Source organism: Coturnix japonica, unplaced genomic scaffold (assembly GCF_054131305.1).
Source record: "Coturnix japonica strain WE unplaced genomic scaffold, WE-NBRP24 Scf049, whole genome shotgun sequence".
In the NCBI taxonomy this organism is placed as follows: Eukaryota; Metazoa; Chordata; class Aves; order Galliformes; family Phasianidae; genus Coturnix; species Coturnix japonica.
Window position 1 is genome coordinate 1,566,977 of NW_028188952.1, and position 14,807 is coordinate 1,581,783.

The 14,807-nt window shown below is 69.1% G+C and overlaps 1 protein-coding gene across 3 annotated transcripts; it reads left to right on the top strand.

Annotated features, from left to right (window-relative positions):
- The first annotated feature begins 1,106 nt into the window (after positions 1-1,106).
- Positions 1,107-14,722, top strand: RARA (retinoic acid receptor alpha). 3 transcript variants are annotated; one of them, XM_015885946.3, is made up of 9 exons: positions 1,107-1,368; positions 6,047-6,316; positions 11,383-11,531; positions 11,756-11,897; positions 12,322-12,482; positions 12,619-12,795; positions 12,995-13,199; positions 13,404-13,562; positions 13,805-14,452. In XM_015885946.3, exons 2-9 carry the CDS (start codon positions 6,139-6,141, stop codon positions 14,014-14,016), a joined length of 1,383 nt encoding a protein of 460 aa, XP_015741432.2. In that variant the 5' UTR covers positions 1,107-1,368; positions 6,047-6,138; the 3' UTR covers positions 14,017-14,452. The 3 variants fall into 3 exon arrangements, with proteins under 3 accessions (XP_015741432.2, XP_085388695.1, XP_085388696.1); XM_085532569.1 differs by having other exon boundaries at positions 1,152-1,209; XM_085532570.1 differs by lacking the exons at positions 1,107-1,368; positions 6,047-6,316 and adding an exon at positions 8,802-9,014 and having other exon boundaries at positions 13,805-14,722.
- Positions 14,723-14,807: the final 85 nt, after the last annotated feature.

The following is a 14,807-nucleotide window of genomic DNA, read 5'->3' on the forward strand; positions in this document are numbered from 1 at the left end:
GCTGGGCGGGGGGATGCAGAGGGATGTGGGGGGGATGCGGGGGATGTGGGGGATGTGGGGGGATGTGGGGGGTTGTGTGCATCTGGCAGTGATTTGGTGCATTCCTCCAGGCTGAGCACATGGCGGCCGGGCCGGGCTGAGTGGGGAGGGGGCTGCAGAGGGACCAGAAAGGAACATAGCGCTGCTGTGTGCGGTGGGGAAACTGAGGCACTGTGGGGTGTGAGGGCACAGCAGAGCTGTGTAGTGCAGTGCAGTGCAGTGCAGTGCTGTGCTGTGCTGTGTAGTGCAGTGCTATGCAGTGCAGTGCAGTGCAGTGCTGTGCAGTGCTGCGCTGCTGCTCCCCTGTCCCAGCATGCTGGGTGCTGTGTCCTGGTAATGGCAGCAGCACCGTGATGCACAACACAGCTCCGTGTGTGTCCATGTGTGTCCGTGTGTGTCAGCCCATGTACCTCCCCATCCACGTGTGTCCATGTATCTGCCTGTCCGTGTGTCTGTTTCTGCCCATGCCCCCCCCGAGCCCACATTCCCCACAGCTCCTGCAGACCCCATTGCTGCCCCCACTGTGTTCTCTCACTATCTCTGCAGCCCACGGAAGCAGTTTGGACCCCCCCCATCATGACCGTTCCATCTCTCCCGTCTATCCCCGTTCCCTCCCCGCAGTGCTGCCCTGCAGGGCCCTACACACGGTGCAGCCCCTTCCCCCAACCTCCCCCTCTCTCGGCCTGTCCCCCTGTGTGACCCCCCCAGGCCGTGCGGTCCCTCCTCTCTCGGGGGGGCTCTGTCCCCACCGGGCCCCGATTGAGCAGACAGGGATCAGCTCAGCCCCGTCCCATCAGAGGCGCTGTGATAAGGGAGCGCTGATGGCGGGGGTGGGATTGAAGCTGAGGACGCGGCCCCTTTAAGCCGCCCCCCCCCCCCCGGGCGCGGCGCGCGCACCCACTTTCTCCCCTTCCGCCTTTCCCGCGGCTTCAAAGCGCCGTGCGCACAACGCCCCGCCCACGAGGCGCCCCATTGGCTGGAGGGGCGGGGCCGCAAAGTGCGGGCGAATGAGAGCGCGGCGGGGGCGGGCTTAATGAGGGGGCGGGGCTAAACGTGGGGGCGTGGCCACCGGGAGGCGGGGCGGCGCGCGCCCTCCCGCCCTCTCTCCGCCGCCGCCGCCGCCGCCGCTGCGCCCCGGGCTGAGCCCCGCCCGGCCCGGCCCAACCCCGGGTAAAGTTTCCCCCTCGAGCACATGACCGCCATGGCCGCCGCCTCCCCGCCCTGAGCTCGTTCCCTTCGGCCGTTCCGTCGTTGTCCGGCTCCGCTCCCCGCTCGCCGCCATGCAGCCGCCGTTACCCGGAGCGTCCCGGCCGTGAGCGCCGCGCGCAGGTACCGCTCCCGCCGCATTGTGTTGGGGGGGGCAACGAGCGGAGCCGCGTTCAGCCCCAGCGGCCCCGAACCGGAGCGACCCCCCCGAGCGGCCCCGGGTGCCCCCCCCCCCATTAGGGGCTGCTCCCCGGGAAGGGGGGGGGTTTCCCTGCGGAGATCGGGCCGTTCCGGTTCGGGTGCCGGGATCCCCGCGGTTCTTCGGTTCTTCGGTTCTTCTCCCCCGTTTGTCCCCTTTGTGATAACGGGGGTTCGCCGGGATTCCCCCCCCCCCCCCCCTTTTTCCCGTTCTGTTTTGGGGTTGCAGACCCCACTCGCGTTTCTCGTCCTATTTGAGCTCAGGGGGCTCCTGCCATGGCCGCCCCCCCCTCCCGCCCCCCCAGCTCCCACCCAGCGCCCCCCTAAAGGCCGTTACTATGGGGGTGTCGGTCCCTCTTAGCGCTGTATTTGTATTTGGGGTTCAGTGGGTTCCGGTCGCTGGGGACCCCCCCGCGATTCGTGACGGTTTTGCCCCCTTTCCCCCCCCCTTCCCCGCCGCATCTTTTCCCTTTGTAGATTCGGGGGCTCTTCTTGGGTCGGTGCTCCAGGCCCCCCCCGGCTCCTACAGCGCTGGGACTCCCCCCCCCCCCCCGTTCTCATCGGACATCCGAATTCAGGCTGGGGGGGTCCCTTCCCCCCCGCGGTGGATGTGGGCGCTGGAGGTTGGGGTGCGGTGTGAGCTGAGCCCCCGATCCCTGCTCTGTGCCGCCCCCCCCCCCAGGCCCCTCCTGGCATCGGGGGGGGGGTGGAAGGGCACGCAGCCGCCGCTTCCCCTTTTTGGGGGGGTGCAGGGCGCTGCCTCCGCCCCGGCTGCGTGTGTCGGGCCGTGCCGGTGCGTGGGGCTGTTTGTGTGTGTTGGTGGGGGGACACCCCCGGGTGGGGGTCCGGGGGGGGCGGCGCGCGGTGTCTGCGGCACTTCCTGGCTGAGGGGGGGGGGGGGCGGTCCCGCGGAGGAAGCCATCCATCCCACTGCCCGGCTGACAGCGCTGGTGGGCGGCGGGGGCCGGGGAGGGGGGTCCGGCTGCTCCCCCCCCATCGCCCCCTCCGGCGCACAGCGGCAGATGCTCGATCAGGCGGGGGCCGCCGAGGGGGCGGTTGAGACCCGGCCAACTCCACACAGCGGTGCCCGGGGGGGGGGGGGGCACTGAGAGGCACATGGACCCCTGAGACCTGGGGGGTGTTGGGGGGGTGTGAGGGCTGTGTGTGACCCCCCCCCCTTCAGACAGGAGCCCCCCAGCGGCATCCAGCGCAGAGCACGGAACCCCTCTGGCTGTCCCGCATCTTTGACCTTTGACCCCGTTGTCCCATTGCGGTGATCCCTGTTTTGGGGTGGGGGGGCTCCGTCCCTTTTAGGTCCCGTTTGTCCCCACGGCACCATCTGCCCGCGGGGCCGTCCCGTCCGGATTAACGGGTGACGGCCCCGTGGCTTAGCGGCCCTGCGGTCCCATATGTCACCGCGGCCCCGCGCCCTGCCCTTGGGGGTGACCTTGGGGCGGGGACACGCGTGGCGCTGCGTGACACCCCGTGGGGACCCCCCGTGACAGCGCCGTCCCCGTGGCCGTGCCGGTTCCCCGCCGTGTCACCGCATCCCTCGGGCCGCACGGAGCGGCCGGCAGCGCAATGTGCCGCGTCCCGCCCGGGTGTCCCCGTTGTGTCCCCGTTGTGTCCCCGTTGTGTCCCCGTTGTGTCCCCGTTGTGTCCCCGTTGTGTCCCCATGGCAGCGCTGCCCGCGGCGCTGGGATTCACCTCCGTCCCTATTTATAACGCGGGGCCTCGGCGCGGTGCCACGCTCACAGCGCGGGGACAGCTGCGCTCCGGGTCCCCCCCCCCGTTAGTGGGTCAGCGCCGCCGTGTTGCCGTTGTCACGGACGGCGCTGCCGTGTTGGGGGGGGCTGCGGTGCCGGGGGGGCCGCGTTGATCCCCGCGGAGCCACATGGGCTGATTACAGAAAATGGGTTAATCTCCGAGCGGCGGCTCAGCGGGATGGGGGGAATTGGGGGGAATTCGGTGCCCACCGCCATCCCGGTGCCGTGATGGGGCTGAGCCGTGCCCCGACACGCGCTGCCCCCTGCCCGCATCCCACCCGTGGGTGCCCCGCTCTGTGTTGTGCTGCGTGTCCATGTGTCCATCCCCCCCCGGGCTGTGCTGGGCCCCCCGTGCTCCGCGCTGCCGGTGCCGGGTCCATCACACGGTGCCGCCGGGTCCGGTCGGCATCTGGGTGGTGCCGCTTTGTGCCGGGAGCGGCACCGGGAGCCCGTGGGCGCCGTGACACCCGCCGTGCGGACACTGATGTCCCGCAGGGCCCGTTGTTGCCGTGGAGCGGCCCGGTGCGGGTGTTTGGCGCTGCTGTGGGGCCGGGGGCCGCGGTGGGGCCGGGCAGCTGTTCCCGGGGCTGTAACCGGAGCCGCTCTGTGTTCCCGGTGTAACCGGAGCCGGCTGCGACAGGTGGAATTTCAGCGCTCCGCTCCTGCCCGGCCGCGGGCAGCGCCGGGGCTGCGCGATGCGACGCGTCCCGTCCCGCGTGGGGCGGCTGCCGGGGGGGGCGAGTCGCCGTGGGGCGGCGGCGCCGCGAGGTGCCGTGGGGCCGAGCGAGGCGGCGGCTCAGCCCACGGCCCGCAGCCCCCCGCCCTGCCCCGCCGCTCCGGGCCCCCCGGCCCAGCCACCCCACGGGCGTGAATCACGGGAATCACGGCCGCCCGGGGACGTGAGAAACGTGACGGTGACTCACGGCCGCGGCGCCGCGGGGACGTGGGGAGGGGGGTCCAGCCGCCCCCAGCCCGGGGGGCGCCGACGGGGGGCGGGACGGGGGGGGGGGGCCGCGTGCGACTCGCGTGCGAGGCTGCCCCAGCGCTGACAGCAGCGAGGAAACCGCGGGCTGCGGCCGTGGGCGCTTCCTGCTCTGCCCGGGGCGGGGTTGGGGGCGGGGGGAGACAACGGCTGGGAACGGGGGGCACCGCGCACACGGACCCCCCCCAAATCCCCCCCCACGTCCCCACTACGCGGCGGGGCGGCCCGAAGCGGGTTGTGCGCGTGTGTCCAATGAGCGGGGTTATGGGGGGGTGTCGGTGCCACGGGGAACGTGGGGACACGGGGCCGAACCGAAACCGCGACTCTGGGAATCGAGAGCGAAGAGGGGAAGCTGCGGGCGCGGGCGGGACGGGCAGGGCCGGGGGGGGGGGTTGGCACGGACCCGGTGCCCCCAAAGAGCCGGGGGGGGTTGGGGGGGGTCGGCGGGGACACACAGACACGCGGGGCGGCGGCTCCTCCCCGTGTCACATCCGGCGCCGCATCGCGCGGCAGGAAGCAACGCGGGGTCGGGGCTGCGGGCGGCGAACGGAACCGCCCGGTGCCACCGGAGCGGGGCGGCAACTTGGGGGGGGGGCGGCGCTTTGAGGCCGAGGTGCGGCCTGGCCGCCGTCCGTGTGTCCGTCCGTGTGTCCGTCCGTGTGTCCGTCCGTGTGTCCGTCCGCCCGCTCCCCTGGGCCGCCCCCGGTCTGGGCGTTGGACGCGGGGCCGGACTTGGCGGCTCCGTGCGGGGCTGGAACGCGGCGCCGGATTCCAGGAAACTGCGCGGCCCGTCCAGCTCCGCCGGGGGGAACTGGAGGAAAAGGCGCCGGGGGGGGCGGGGGGGGCACGGGCTGCACCGAGTGTCCGGACACTGCGGGCAACGGGACGGGGCTGCCCGGGACACCCCCCAGGTTGGGGGCAGCCGCCCCGTCCCACCCGACGGGCCCCGAGTCGTGACGGCTCCGGGCGGGGCCGCGCTGTGTCCCGTTGTCCCGGCGCTGTGATGCGGGGGGGACCCGGCGGCTGGATCCGCGCCCGGCCGCACTTGGCACCAGCGAATATAAACAGCGCGTCCCCCCCCGGTAACGCAGTGGGGGGGGTTGGCAGCCCCCGCGCTGGGCTGGCACCGGGGTCTCCCTGGGGCCGTCACAACTCGGTGCCGTCGTGCAGCGCCCCATGGAACAGCCGCCCCCCCCCCACTCGAATCCCCCCGTGGGAGCCGCGCAGCCCCGCGGCCGTCGGGGGTCCCGGTGCCCGCTGGGGGTCTCGCGGCGCCGCGCCCCCCCCCGTGCGGCCCAGCCTTGTTCCTCGGATCCTTTTCCGCCTCCGCGGGGCCGCAGCCAGAGCTCGGCAAATAAACATCCCCCGCCGGGCCCCGCGCCAGCGCTTAAATAAACAGCCGGGCCCCGTTGTGAAACGCGCGGCCCCCTCCCCACCGCCCCCCCCCCCCCGTATGGGGCGCAGCTCCGGCCCGGCTCAATCAGTGCCCGCAGCTGATGATGCGCTTCGTCCTCGGGGAACCCCGCGCCCCCCCGTGTCCTCCATCCCCCGTGGGCTCCATCCCCCCGTGTCCTCCATCCCCCCGTGGGCTCCATCCCCCCGTGTCCTCCATCCCCCGTGGGCTCCATCCCGTGCGCTGGGATCCAGGTGTGGGGCCGGGGCTGCCCCGCGTTGTGTCCCCCCCATCATGGCCATTAAGCCGGGATGAGCGCGGTGCCGCTAATCGGGGCATTGCTGTAATCTATGGGGCAGCCCCGCTGCCCCCCCCCCGGGCTTCCATGTGGGGAAACTGAGGCCGGGTGCATTGCTGTGTTCAGTGCCCCCATTTAACCTGTTCTCTCTGCTCCCCCCGCAGCACCTGGAGCCGCTCCGTGCCAGGACAGCCCCATGCTCTGCTCGGCCCCCGCGCCCCCCGCCTGAGTGCCCCCCAGCGCCGGAGGCTCCGCCATGGCCAGCAACAGCAGCTCCTGCCCCACGCCCGGGGGGGGGCACCTGAACGGCTACCCCGTCACCCCATACGCCTTCTTCTTCCCCCACATGTTGGGGGGCCTCTCCCCTCCCAGCTCACTGCCCGGCATCCAGCACCAGCTGCCCGTCAGCGGCTACAGCACGCCATCGCCTGCCAGTGAGTATGGGGGCACGGGGGGGTCCCGATGCCATAGGGGGAGCGCTGGGTATGGGGTAACGCTTCTGTTGTGTGCTGTGAGTGCTGCAGCACCGGGCTGGGGGCAGTGGGGTGGGGGTGTCCCCCCCTGTGCAGGTTGGTTTGTTTTGGTGATGGCAAAGGAAGGGATGAGGGAAGGATGGAGCTGTGTGGGGTTGGGGGCTGGATGGGTCCCTGGTGTCATATGGGTCCCCTGGTTCTGTATGGGTGCCCTGGTGCATATGGGGGTCCTGGTGTGTATGGGTGCCCTGGTGCCATATGGGTACCTGGTGCTGTATAGGTTCCTTGGTGCCGTATGGGTGTCCTGGTTCCGTATGGGTACCCTGGTGCTGTATAGGTGTGGTGTCCTGGTGCCATACAGGTACCTGTTCCATATGGGTTCCCTGGTGCCATACATGTACCCGGTTCCATATGGGTGCCCCGGGGCTCCCGCCGTCGGTGATGCCGTGCCCATTCGGGGCGTGCCGTTCCGTTCCGTTCCGTTCCGTTCTCCCCCCGCCTCGGGGCTCGGGGCAGGTCCTGGCAGCGCGATGCTGCGGGCGCTGTCCCCGCCGGAGCCGCCCCGTCGCGGTGGGACCCAGTGGGACCAGTTGTGCGGCTGGGAGGTGGCGGCGGGTGCGGTGCCTCCCCCGCGTCGCTCGGGGGCCGTTCCCGACGAGCCGCGTTGTGGGAACGGGGCGGGGGGGGGCAGCGTCCCCTTTCATCCCCCCACCCCCCCCAGGGCTGGGAACGGGGCCGGCCGTGCCTCAGTTTCCCTCTGACCCCGTCCTGGGGGGGGCTGCGGTGCTGGGGTGGGGGGGCACGGAGCTCCGCCCCTCTGTCCATCCCCATTGCCCGGTGCCGCCCTCAGGAGCTGAACCCCCCCGTCCCATGGGGTGGGTGTCCCCGTTACCACCCCCCCCACACACACACACACACCTTGTGCTGGGGGGGCTGCGCCGTCACCCAACCCCACCAGCTCCGGTTTCCTCCGCTCCCCCGCAGTGCCCCGTAATTAATTAACGCTTAAAAATTAATGAGCAAAACGTGCTCGTGGCAGAGCAGGGGCTGCAGGGAGAGAGAGGGGCCGGGATGGGGGCGAGGGGGGGGGGGAAGGGGCGATGGGGGCGGCCCATAAGGGCACAGTGCTCCATCACTGTCAGCAGAGCCGGGAACGGCCCCGCAGGGGAGGGGGAAGGCAGGGGGGGGAGGGGATGGGGACCCCCCCTGGTGGCGGTGGGGGGGTCCTGCCGGCTCCCACCATCCCCATGGGGCCATAGGGCTCCCACCCCGCTGTGGTTCCTGGCTCCCAGCTTTGCTCCTTTCTGCTCTTTCCTCTCAGTAGTTGGCAACGCAGCGGGGCTGGAAGTGGCGTGGAATTGTCACGGATGTAACATGTGTGTTACATGGATGTGTCATGGATTAACATGGATGTGTCATGGGTATATCATGGCTGCACCATAGGAGTGCTGTGGTTGTGCTGTGGCCATGCAGCACTGCACCCTGCCATGCAGCGCCATGCAGCACTGCACATTGCCATGCAGCGCCATGCAGCACTGCCCATCTCCATGCAGCACTGCACGGTGCCATGCAGCACTGCACGTTGTGATGCAGCACTGCACGGTGCCATGCAGCATCCCCCTGCAGCCCGTTGCTGTTCTCCCCCCGGTGCAGTGACTCACAGCAGACATTTGTCATTTGGCTGCAGGAAGTTGGAGCAGCGCGGGGCTTTTGTTCGCAGAGCTGCTGGCTCAGCACAGCAACCAGCACTGCCCTGCACACACACACACACACACACACACACACACACACACGCGTGTGCACACCCCGGTGCTCTCCCTGCAGAGTGCACAGCCCTTGTGTGCTGTGTGTGCTGTGGGGTTGCACGTGTGTGTGCATAGCATGGGTGTGCAAGTGTGTGGGAGTGCAACATGTGTGTGTGCTGTGCTGGGATGCACGTGTGTGTGTGTGTGTGTGTGTGTGTGTGTGTGCTGCAGGAGCGTGCATACACTGTGTGCATGCACTGAGTGTGCATAGACTGAGTGTGCATACACTGGGTGTACATACACTGAGCTGTGCAGCAGCACAACCAGACGTGCACACTTGCACGCCCAGCACACACACACACACACACACACACACACACGCGGGGGGTCAGCCCGGGGTGATCCCTCCCCTCGGGTTCAGCCCGGGGTCACCTCGTGCCATTGGGGGCGATGAGCGCAGCCCCCCCCCCCCCCATACAGACCCCCGCCCCCTCCCCTCCCCCCCCCCGGGGCTCCGTGCGCTGTTGGGGGGGGGGGAAGGAGGAGAAATGGGAGGAGGAGGAGGAGGGGAGGAAGCTGGGGGCGGGTTAAGGCTGCGGACGGACCCGGGGCTGCGCCTTCACCGCCCCCCCCCCGACCCCCGAACCCCACCCGCCTCCTCCCCCGCTCGGGGGGGTCATGGCAGCGCGGCGCCCCGCGGGCTGAGCCCCAACGTGGGGGGGGCGGTGAGCGGGGAGGGGGGGGCTGAGCCCCGGGAGCGGCGGGGCCGATGTCGGAGGGCGCGGAGGTGGCGGGGCTGCCCCCCCCCGGGCCCCTCCCCCGCATGGATTGCTGCGGGCCCGGCCGGGGTTGTCTGCTGCCGCGCTGCCCCCCCCCGCCCCGCACCGCCCCGCAATGGGGAACCAACGGCCGCTGTACGTACCGGGACACGGGGCTGGGGGGGTGGGGGGCCTGAGCGCGGGGGGGGGTCGGGGCGGGAGTGTGTGTGTGTGTGTATGTGCTGTATGTGTGTGTGTATGTGTGTGTGCTGTATGTGCTGTATGTGCTGTATGTGTGTGTGGCCGTGCCGACCCCTGCCCCATTTCTGTGCTGAGCGATGGGCGGGGGCCCCCCCGGGCTCCCCCCCCCCCCAGCCGGGAATGTCGCCCCCCCCCCCAACCCCGTGAGCGGATCCTCGCGCTGCTCCGTGCAGGGATCCCCGCTGCCCCCCCCGCTCCGCTCCTGCTTTGGGGGTGTCCCACGCTCCCCCCCCCCCGGCCCCGCTCCACGTGCGCTGATTGCGCTGATTGCGGTGATTGCGCTGATTGCGCTGATTGCGGTGGTTGCGGTCGCAGCGCGGTGCCCGGTGGGACTTTGGCCTCGTTTGGGGCCGGGGGCGGCGGGTCCCTCCGTGCGGTGTCGGGGTGGGGGGCGCTGACGGCTGGGACCCCCCCCCCCCATTTACCCCCATTGTCTCGGGGCCGCCCGCCCGACCTCAGCGCTGCGATGGGAGCGGACGCACGCGGGGCCTTTGTCTGCGGTCCGGGCTCCGTGCCGGGCTGGGGGGGGCTGCGGGGCCGCGATTCCAATGGAAGCAGCGCGATGAGACCCCCCCCCCCCACCCCAAAGCTCCTGAAGCGGCCGCACGGTCAGTGCCCCCCCCCCACCCCCCCGCCCGGCCGCTGTGCCCCATTGCTGCCCCACGGCCACTGGGCTGCGGTCACCGTGACCGTGAGCTGTGGGGCCGGCCGTGTCCTGGCGCTGTGCCCCATTGCTGTGCCCCATTGCTGTGCCCCATTGCTGTGCCCCATTGCTGTGCCCCACAGCCCGGCCGTGCCTCAGTTTCCCCGCAGCTCCGTGTCTCTGGCTGCTCTCGGTGCCTGCGGGTTGTGATGCTGCGGGGGAACCGAGGCCCCGCCGAGCCCTGGGGGGTTTCGCTGCCCCAGAGCCACGTGTGGTGTCCCGGTGTGTTCCACCATCACGGCCCGCAGCCCCGCGGTGCTGCCCGCACCTTGTGCCGGGTTGTGGGGCCGTTTGTGTGTCTGTGGGGTGATGGGGTGGAGGTGGCGGCCGGGGGCTGCTCTACAACATCTGGTGCCCAGCTGGGGCTGCTCCTTCCCTCCGCTGTGCGGCCTGGGGGGGCTCCCCCGCTCCATGGGGCGGTGTGAGCCCATCACGTCCCGCTGCTGCCCATCCCTGTGGGGCTGAGAAGGGCTGAACCCCCCCCACCATGTGCCCCACACCTCGGGGTGCTGTGGCTGCCCCCCAAGCCGTGATGCTGCTGTGGGGGCTCCCGGTGCCCTCCTCGGTGCTGGGGATCCCCGCGGTGCCACCAGCCCATTGGGGGGGGTGTGATGGGGATGGACAGACAGACGGACAGACAGACAGACAGACAGACAGACAGACAGACAGCCGATCTCTGCAGTGCTGGATGTGTCTGTGAGGGCCTGGGATCCGCCGGCAGAGGCGGCCGGTGATGGAGGACGGCGGCGCCGCGGTAATGGCTGCGCCGGGGGGGGGCGGTGGATGCGGAGCTGCTCGTCTCCCCCCATCGCTGCCCCCCAGCCCCGCAGCCTCGTGGTGGAGCCGTGGGGATGTCGCTGCTGTGGGTGTCGTGTCCCCTTTGTCCCCATGGCGGTGCCGTGTCACTGAGCTCAGTGCTGGGGGGTCCCTCACACCCGACCCCTCCGAGCGCTGCTGCTCCCACTGCCCCACGGCCACCCCACGTGGTGCTGCGGGGCCGTAAATGGGGCACAGGGCTCTGCTCGGGGAGCTGATCCCTCCGTGGGGCACAGGGCCCTGTGAGGAGCACGAGTTCCTCTGTGGGGCACAGCACTCAGAGGGGCACAGATCCCCGTTTGGGGCTCAGGGCCGTCTATGGGGCGCGGGTCCCTGTGTGGGGTGCGGTGTGGGCTCCCCGCCGGCCCGGCCTTTCATATCCTGTCTGACTGGTTTACTTGGCTCGGCCCTAAGCAAAACATTCGCAAACATCCTGAGGAGCTGAGCTTAACCCCTGCCTGCCCGCGGTGCTGTGGGGCGCAGTGGGGTGCAGTGTGGTACTGACATCAGTGTGGGGCTGTGGGGCTGTGCTGGTGGGCGATGTGGCCCCACACGCATTTAAGTGCATCACAGCCATTATTGGGGGCCGGTTTGTGGGCTCTGCTTTGGATTTTTCTGGTTTGGGGGCTTTGGAAATGTGAGCTCACATCCCCCCCCAACCCATCCCTATGGCACACAGAGGGGAGGGTGGGGGGTGTCCCCTCATTGGGGTGTGCAGCCTCTGACCGTGTCCCTGCCCTGCAGCTGTGGAGACTCAGAGCACCAGCTCCGAGGAGATCGTGCCCAGCCCCCCCTCCCCACCACCACTGCCACGGATCTACAAACCCTGCTTCGTCTGCCAGGACAAATCCTCGGGGTACCACTATGGTGTCAGCGCCTGCGAGGGCTGCAAGGTGAGCAATGCACGGCTCTGCTGTGCCATGGGGTACCGTGCTGTGCCATGCTGTGTTATGGGGTCCCATGCTGTGCTATGGGGCACCATGCTGTGCTATGGGGCGCCATGCTGTGCTATGGGGCACCATGCTGTGCTATGGGGCACCATGCTGTGCTATGGGGTGCCATACCATACTGTGCTGTGCTGTGCCGGCACTGACCTGGTCTCTGTGTGTGTCCCCAGGGCTTCTTCCGCCGCAGCATCCAGAAGAACATGGTGTACACGTGTCACCGGGACAAGAACTGCATCATCAACAAGGTGACGCGCAACCGCTGCCAGTACTGCCGGCTGCAGAAGTGCTTCGAGGTCGGGATGTCCAAGGAGTGTGAGTGCGGGATGGGATGGGATGGGATATGGGGGGGACCCTGCACTGGGTGCTGTGGGTGATCCCGGCTGCCCCCATTGGCTTGTAAGGGGGGGGGCTGTGGGGGGAGCACCCTGCTGGTGTGACGGCGCTGCCTGTTGCCTGGCAGCGTGTGATGGATGATGTCAGAGATACACGGCGCTGTCTGTGCTGGTTGTCACGGCGCCTGGATGCAGCCCCACATCACAGGGGGGGCATCAGTGGGGCTGGGAGGTCCAGCCCTGGCTCTGTGTTGCTCTGCCTCCCCCAGCTGCTGCCCCCCCCCCCAGATCCCCCTGGGGGTGACACACAGAGCTGGCTGTAGAGGAAATCTGTGGGTGGGGGGAACACTGGGGGTCTTTGGGGGGGTTGGTTTGGTGGCACTGACAGCTCCCCCCCCCCGCAGCTGTTCGCAACGACCGCAATAAGAAGAAGAAGGACGTGCCGAAAACGGAGTGTTCAGAGAGTTACATCATCACCCCCGAGGTGGAGGAGCTGATCGAGAAGGTCCGAAAAGCGCATCAGGAAACGTTCCCTGCGCTGTGCCAGCTGGGCAAGTACACCACGGTGAGGGCCACGGCCTGCGGGCACACGGGGGCATTGCATGGCACATGGTATATGGCACATGGGATATGGGACATGGGACATGGGATATGGGATATGGGACATGGCCGGGGGTTGCTGAGCAATGCTCTGCCTGCAGAACAACAGCTCGGAGCAGCGCGTGTCGCTGGACATCGACCTGTGGGACAAGTTCAGTGAGTTGTCCACCAAGTGCATCATCAAGACGGTGGAGTTCGCCAAGCAGCTGCCGGGCTTCACCACGCTGACCATCGCAGACCAGATCACGCTGCTCAAAGCCGCCTGCCTGGACATCCTGGTGGGGATGGGGAGGGGGCTGAGGGTGGGATGGGGCGAGGGGGGGGCACTGGGATGGAGACGGCACAGAGTTGGTGCTGAGAGCAGGGTGGGCATGGGATGGGGCTGGGGATGGGGATGGGGATGGGGCTGGGGATGGGGCTGCCATTGGGGTCGGGTGCTGCACCCCCAGGAGCTGAGCCCCCCCCTCTGCCCCCCAGATCCTGCGGATCTGCACACGTTACACCCCCGAGCAGGACACCATGACCTTCTCGGACGGGCTGACGCTGAACCGCACGCAGATGCACAACGCCGGCTTCGGGCCGCTCACAGACCTGGTGTTCGCCTTCGCCAACCAGCTGCTGCCGCTGGAGATGGACGATGCTGAGACGGGGCTGCTCAGCGCCATCTGCCTCATCTGCGGGGGTGGGTACGGGGGGGGGGCTGTGGGGCATCCCCGGCCTCAGGGCTGCTCCAGGAGACCCCACAATAACAACCCACCCTCACTGATAACAACCCTCCTCCCTGTGCCGTTCTGTGCCCTCTGCTGGGTGCAGCCATGCTCCAGGTGCGGAGGAGCGGGATGGGGGGGCTCACAGACCCTATAACCTTCCCCCCCCCCACATACAGACCGGCAGGACCTGGAGCAGCCCGACAAGGTGGACAAACTGCAGGAGCCGCTGCTGGAGGCGCTGAAGATCTACGTGAGGAAGAGGAGGCCCAACAAACCACACATGTTCCCCAAGATGCTGATGAAGATCACGGATCTGCGCAGCATCAGCGCCAAGGGTGAGTGGGGGGGGGGGCTCCTGGTTCCTCCTCAGTGTGTGATAAGGGGGGGGGTCTCAGCCCTGGGGATGGAGAGCAGCACTTTGTGGTGTCAGTTTGGGGTGCTCATTTTGGGGTGCTGCTGTAGGGCTGCCATTGTGGGGCTGCAGGCTGGGAGCTGCTGGTTGGGGGCTGCAGTTCAGTTGGTGCCAGCAGCCCCCTCCCCACTGACCTCCCCCCCATCCCCATTCCCCCCCCCGCAGGCGCAGAGCGTGTGATCACACTGAAGATGGAGATCCCGGGCTCGATGCCGCCGCTCATCCAGGAGATGCTGGAGAACTCGGAGGGCATGGACACGCTGGGGGGGCAGCCGGGTGGTCCCCGCTCAGGAGGTTTGGGGCCCCCCCCGGGCAGCTGCAGCCCCAGCCTCTCACCGAGCTCCACGCGCAGCAGCCCGGCCACGCACTCACCGTGACCCACACCCGGCCACACCAGGACACAGCTTAAAGGGGGGGGGTCCATCTGCAGCCCCCTTTGGGGCGGACTCCTCGCAGCCACCCCCCCCCCCGGCACAGCCCCGGGACCCCCACCCGGAGTGGACCCAGCGGGAGCGGCGCTGCCCCCCCCCGACCCCACGCCCCCCCCACCCCGGGGCACCGCAGCGCTTTGGTTGATTCACATTTCAGGGGCGGGGGGACCCCCGGGACGCCCCCCCCGGCCCCACCAGCACCAGCACAAACGGGACCGTGACCGCAGCCATCGCCCCGGCCATTTTGGGGAGGGGGGGTGGGTGGGAACGCGGCCGACCCCGCCAGCGAGGAAGCAGAGTCATTTAAAAGAGAAAGAAATCAAAGTATATATATATAAATATCTATAAATATCTATAAATATGTTTTAAAACCTTTGTAAAAGTTTGGAGGGGTTTGTAGGCTGTGCAGGCGGGGGGGGCACGGCGGGCGCTGCGGGTGGGGGGGGGCAGAGGGGGGGGCCACGATTTATTATGATGAATTCTTTTTTTTTGTTGTTGTTGTTGAGATTTTAGTGGTTTTAGGGGTGGGGGGGGCGGGCGGGCTCCTTATCCTGGCCCCCCCCAGGTGGGGCGGGGGCTGCGGGGCCCGGCGCGGCCGCACGGGGATGGGGGGGGGGGGGAACGGCTCAGAATAAAGTTTATTTATTCTACACCCGGCTCGTGGTTCATGGGGGGCTCCGGGGGGGGCTGAGGGGGGGTCGGACGCTGAGCCCCATTGCGGGGTCCCATCACAGCCC

What these genes read in the sequence shown, in the direction of transcription:
- RARA (XM_015885946.3), top strand. Translation starts at nt 6,139, where the DNA reads ATGGCCAGCAACAGCAGCTCCTGCCCCACGCCCGGGGGGGGGCACCTG. An exon ending in CCGCCTGCCTGGACATCCTG is followed by an intron (nt 12,796 to 12,994) that starts GTGGGGATGGGG and finishes TCTGCCCCCCAG; the next exon opens with ATCCTGCGGATCTGCACACG. An exon ending in CATCTGCCTCATCTGCGGGG is followed by an intron (nt 13,200 to 13,403) that starts GTGGGTACGGGG and finishes CCCCACATACAG; the next exon opens with ACCGGCAGGACCTGGAGCAG.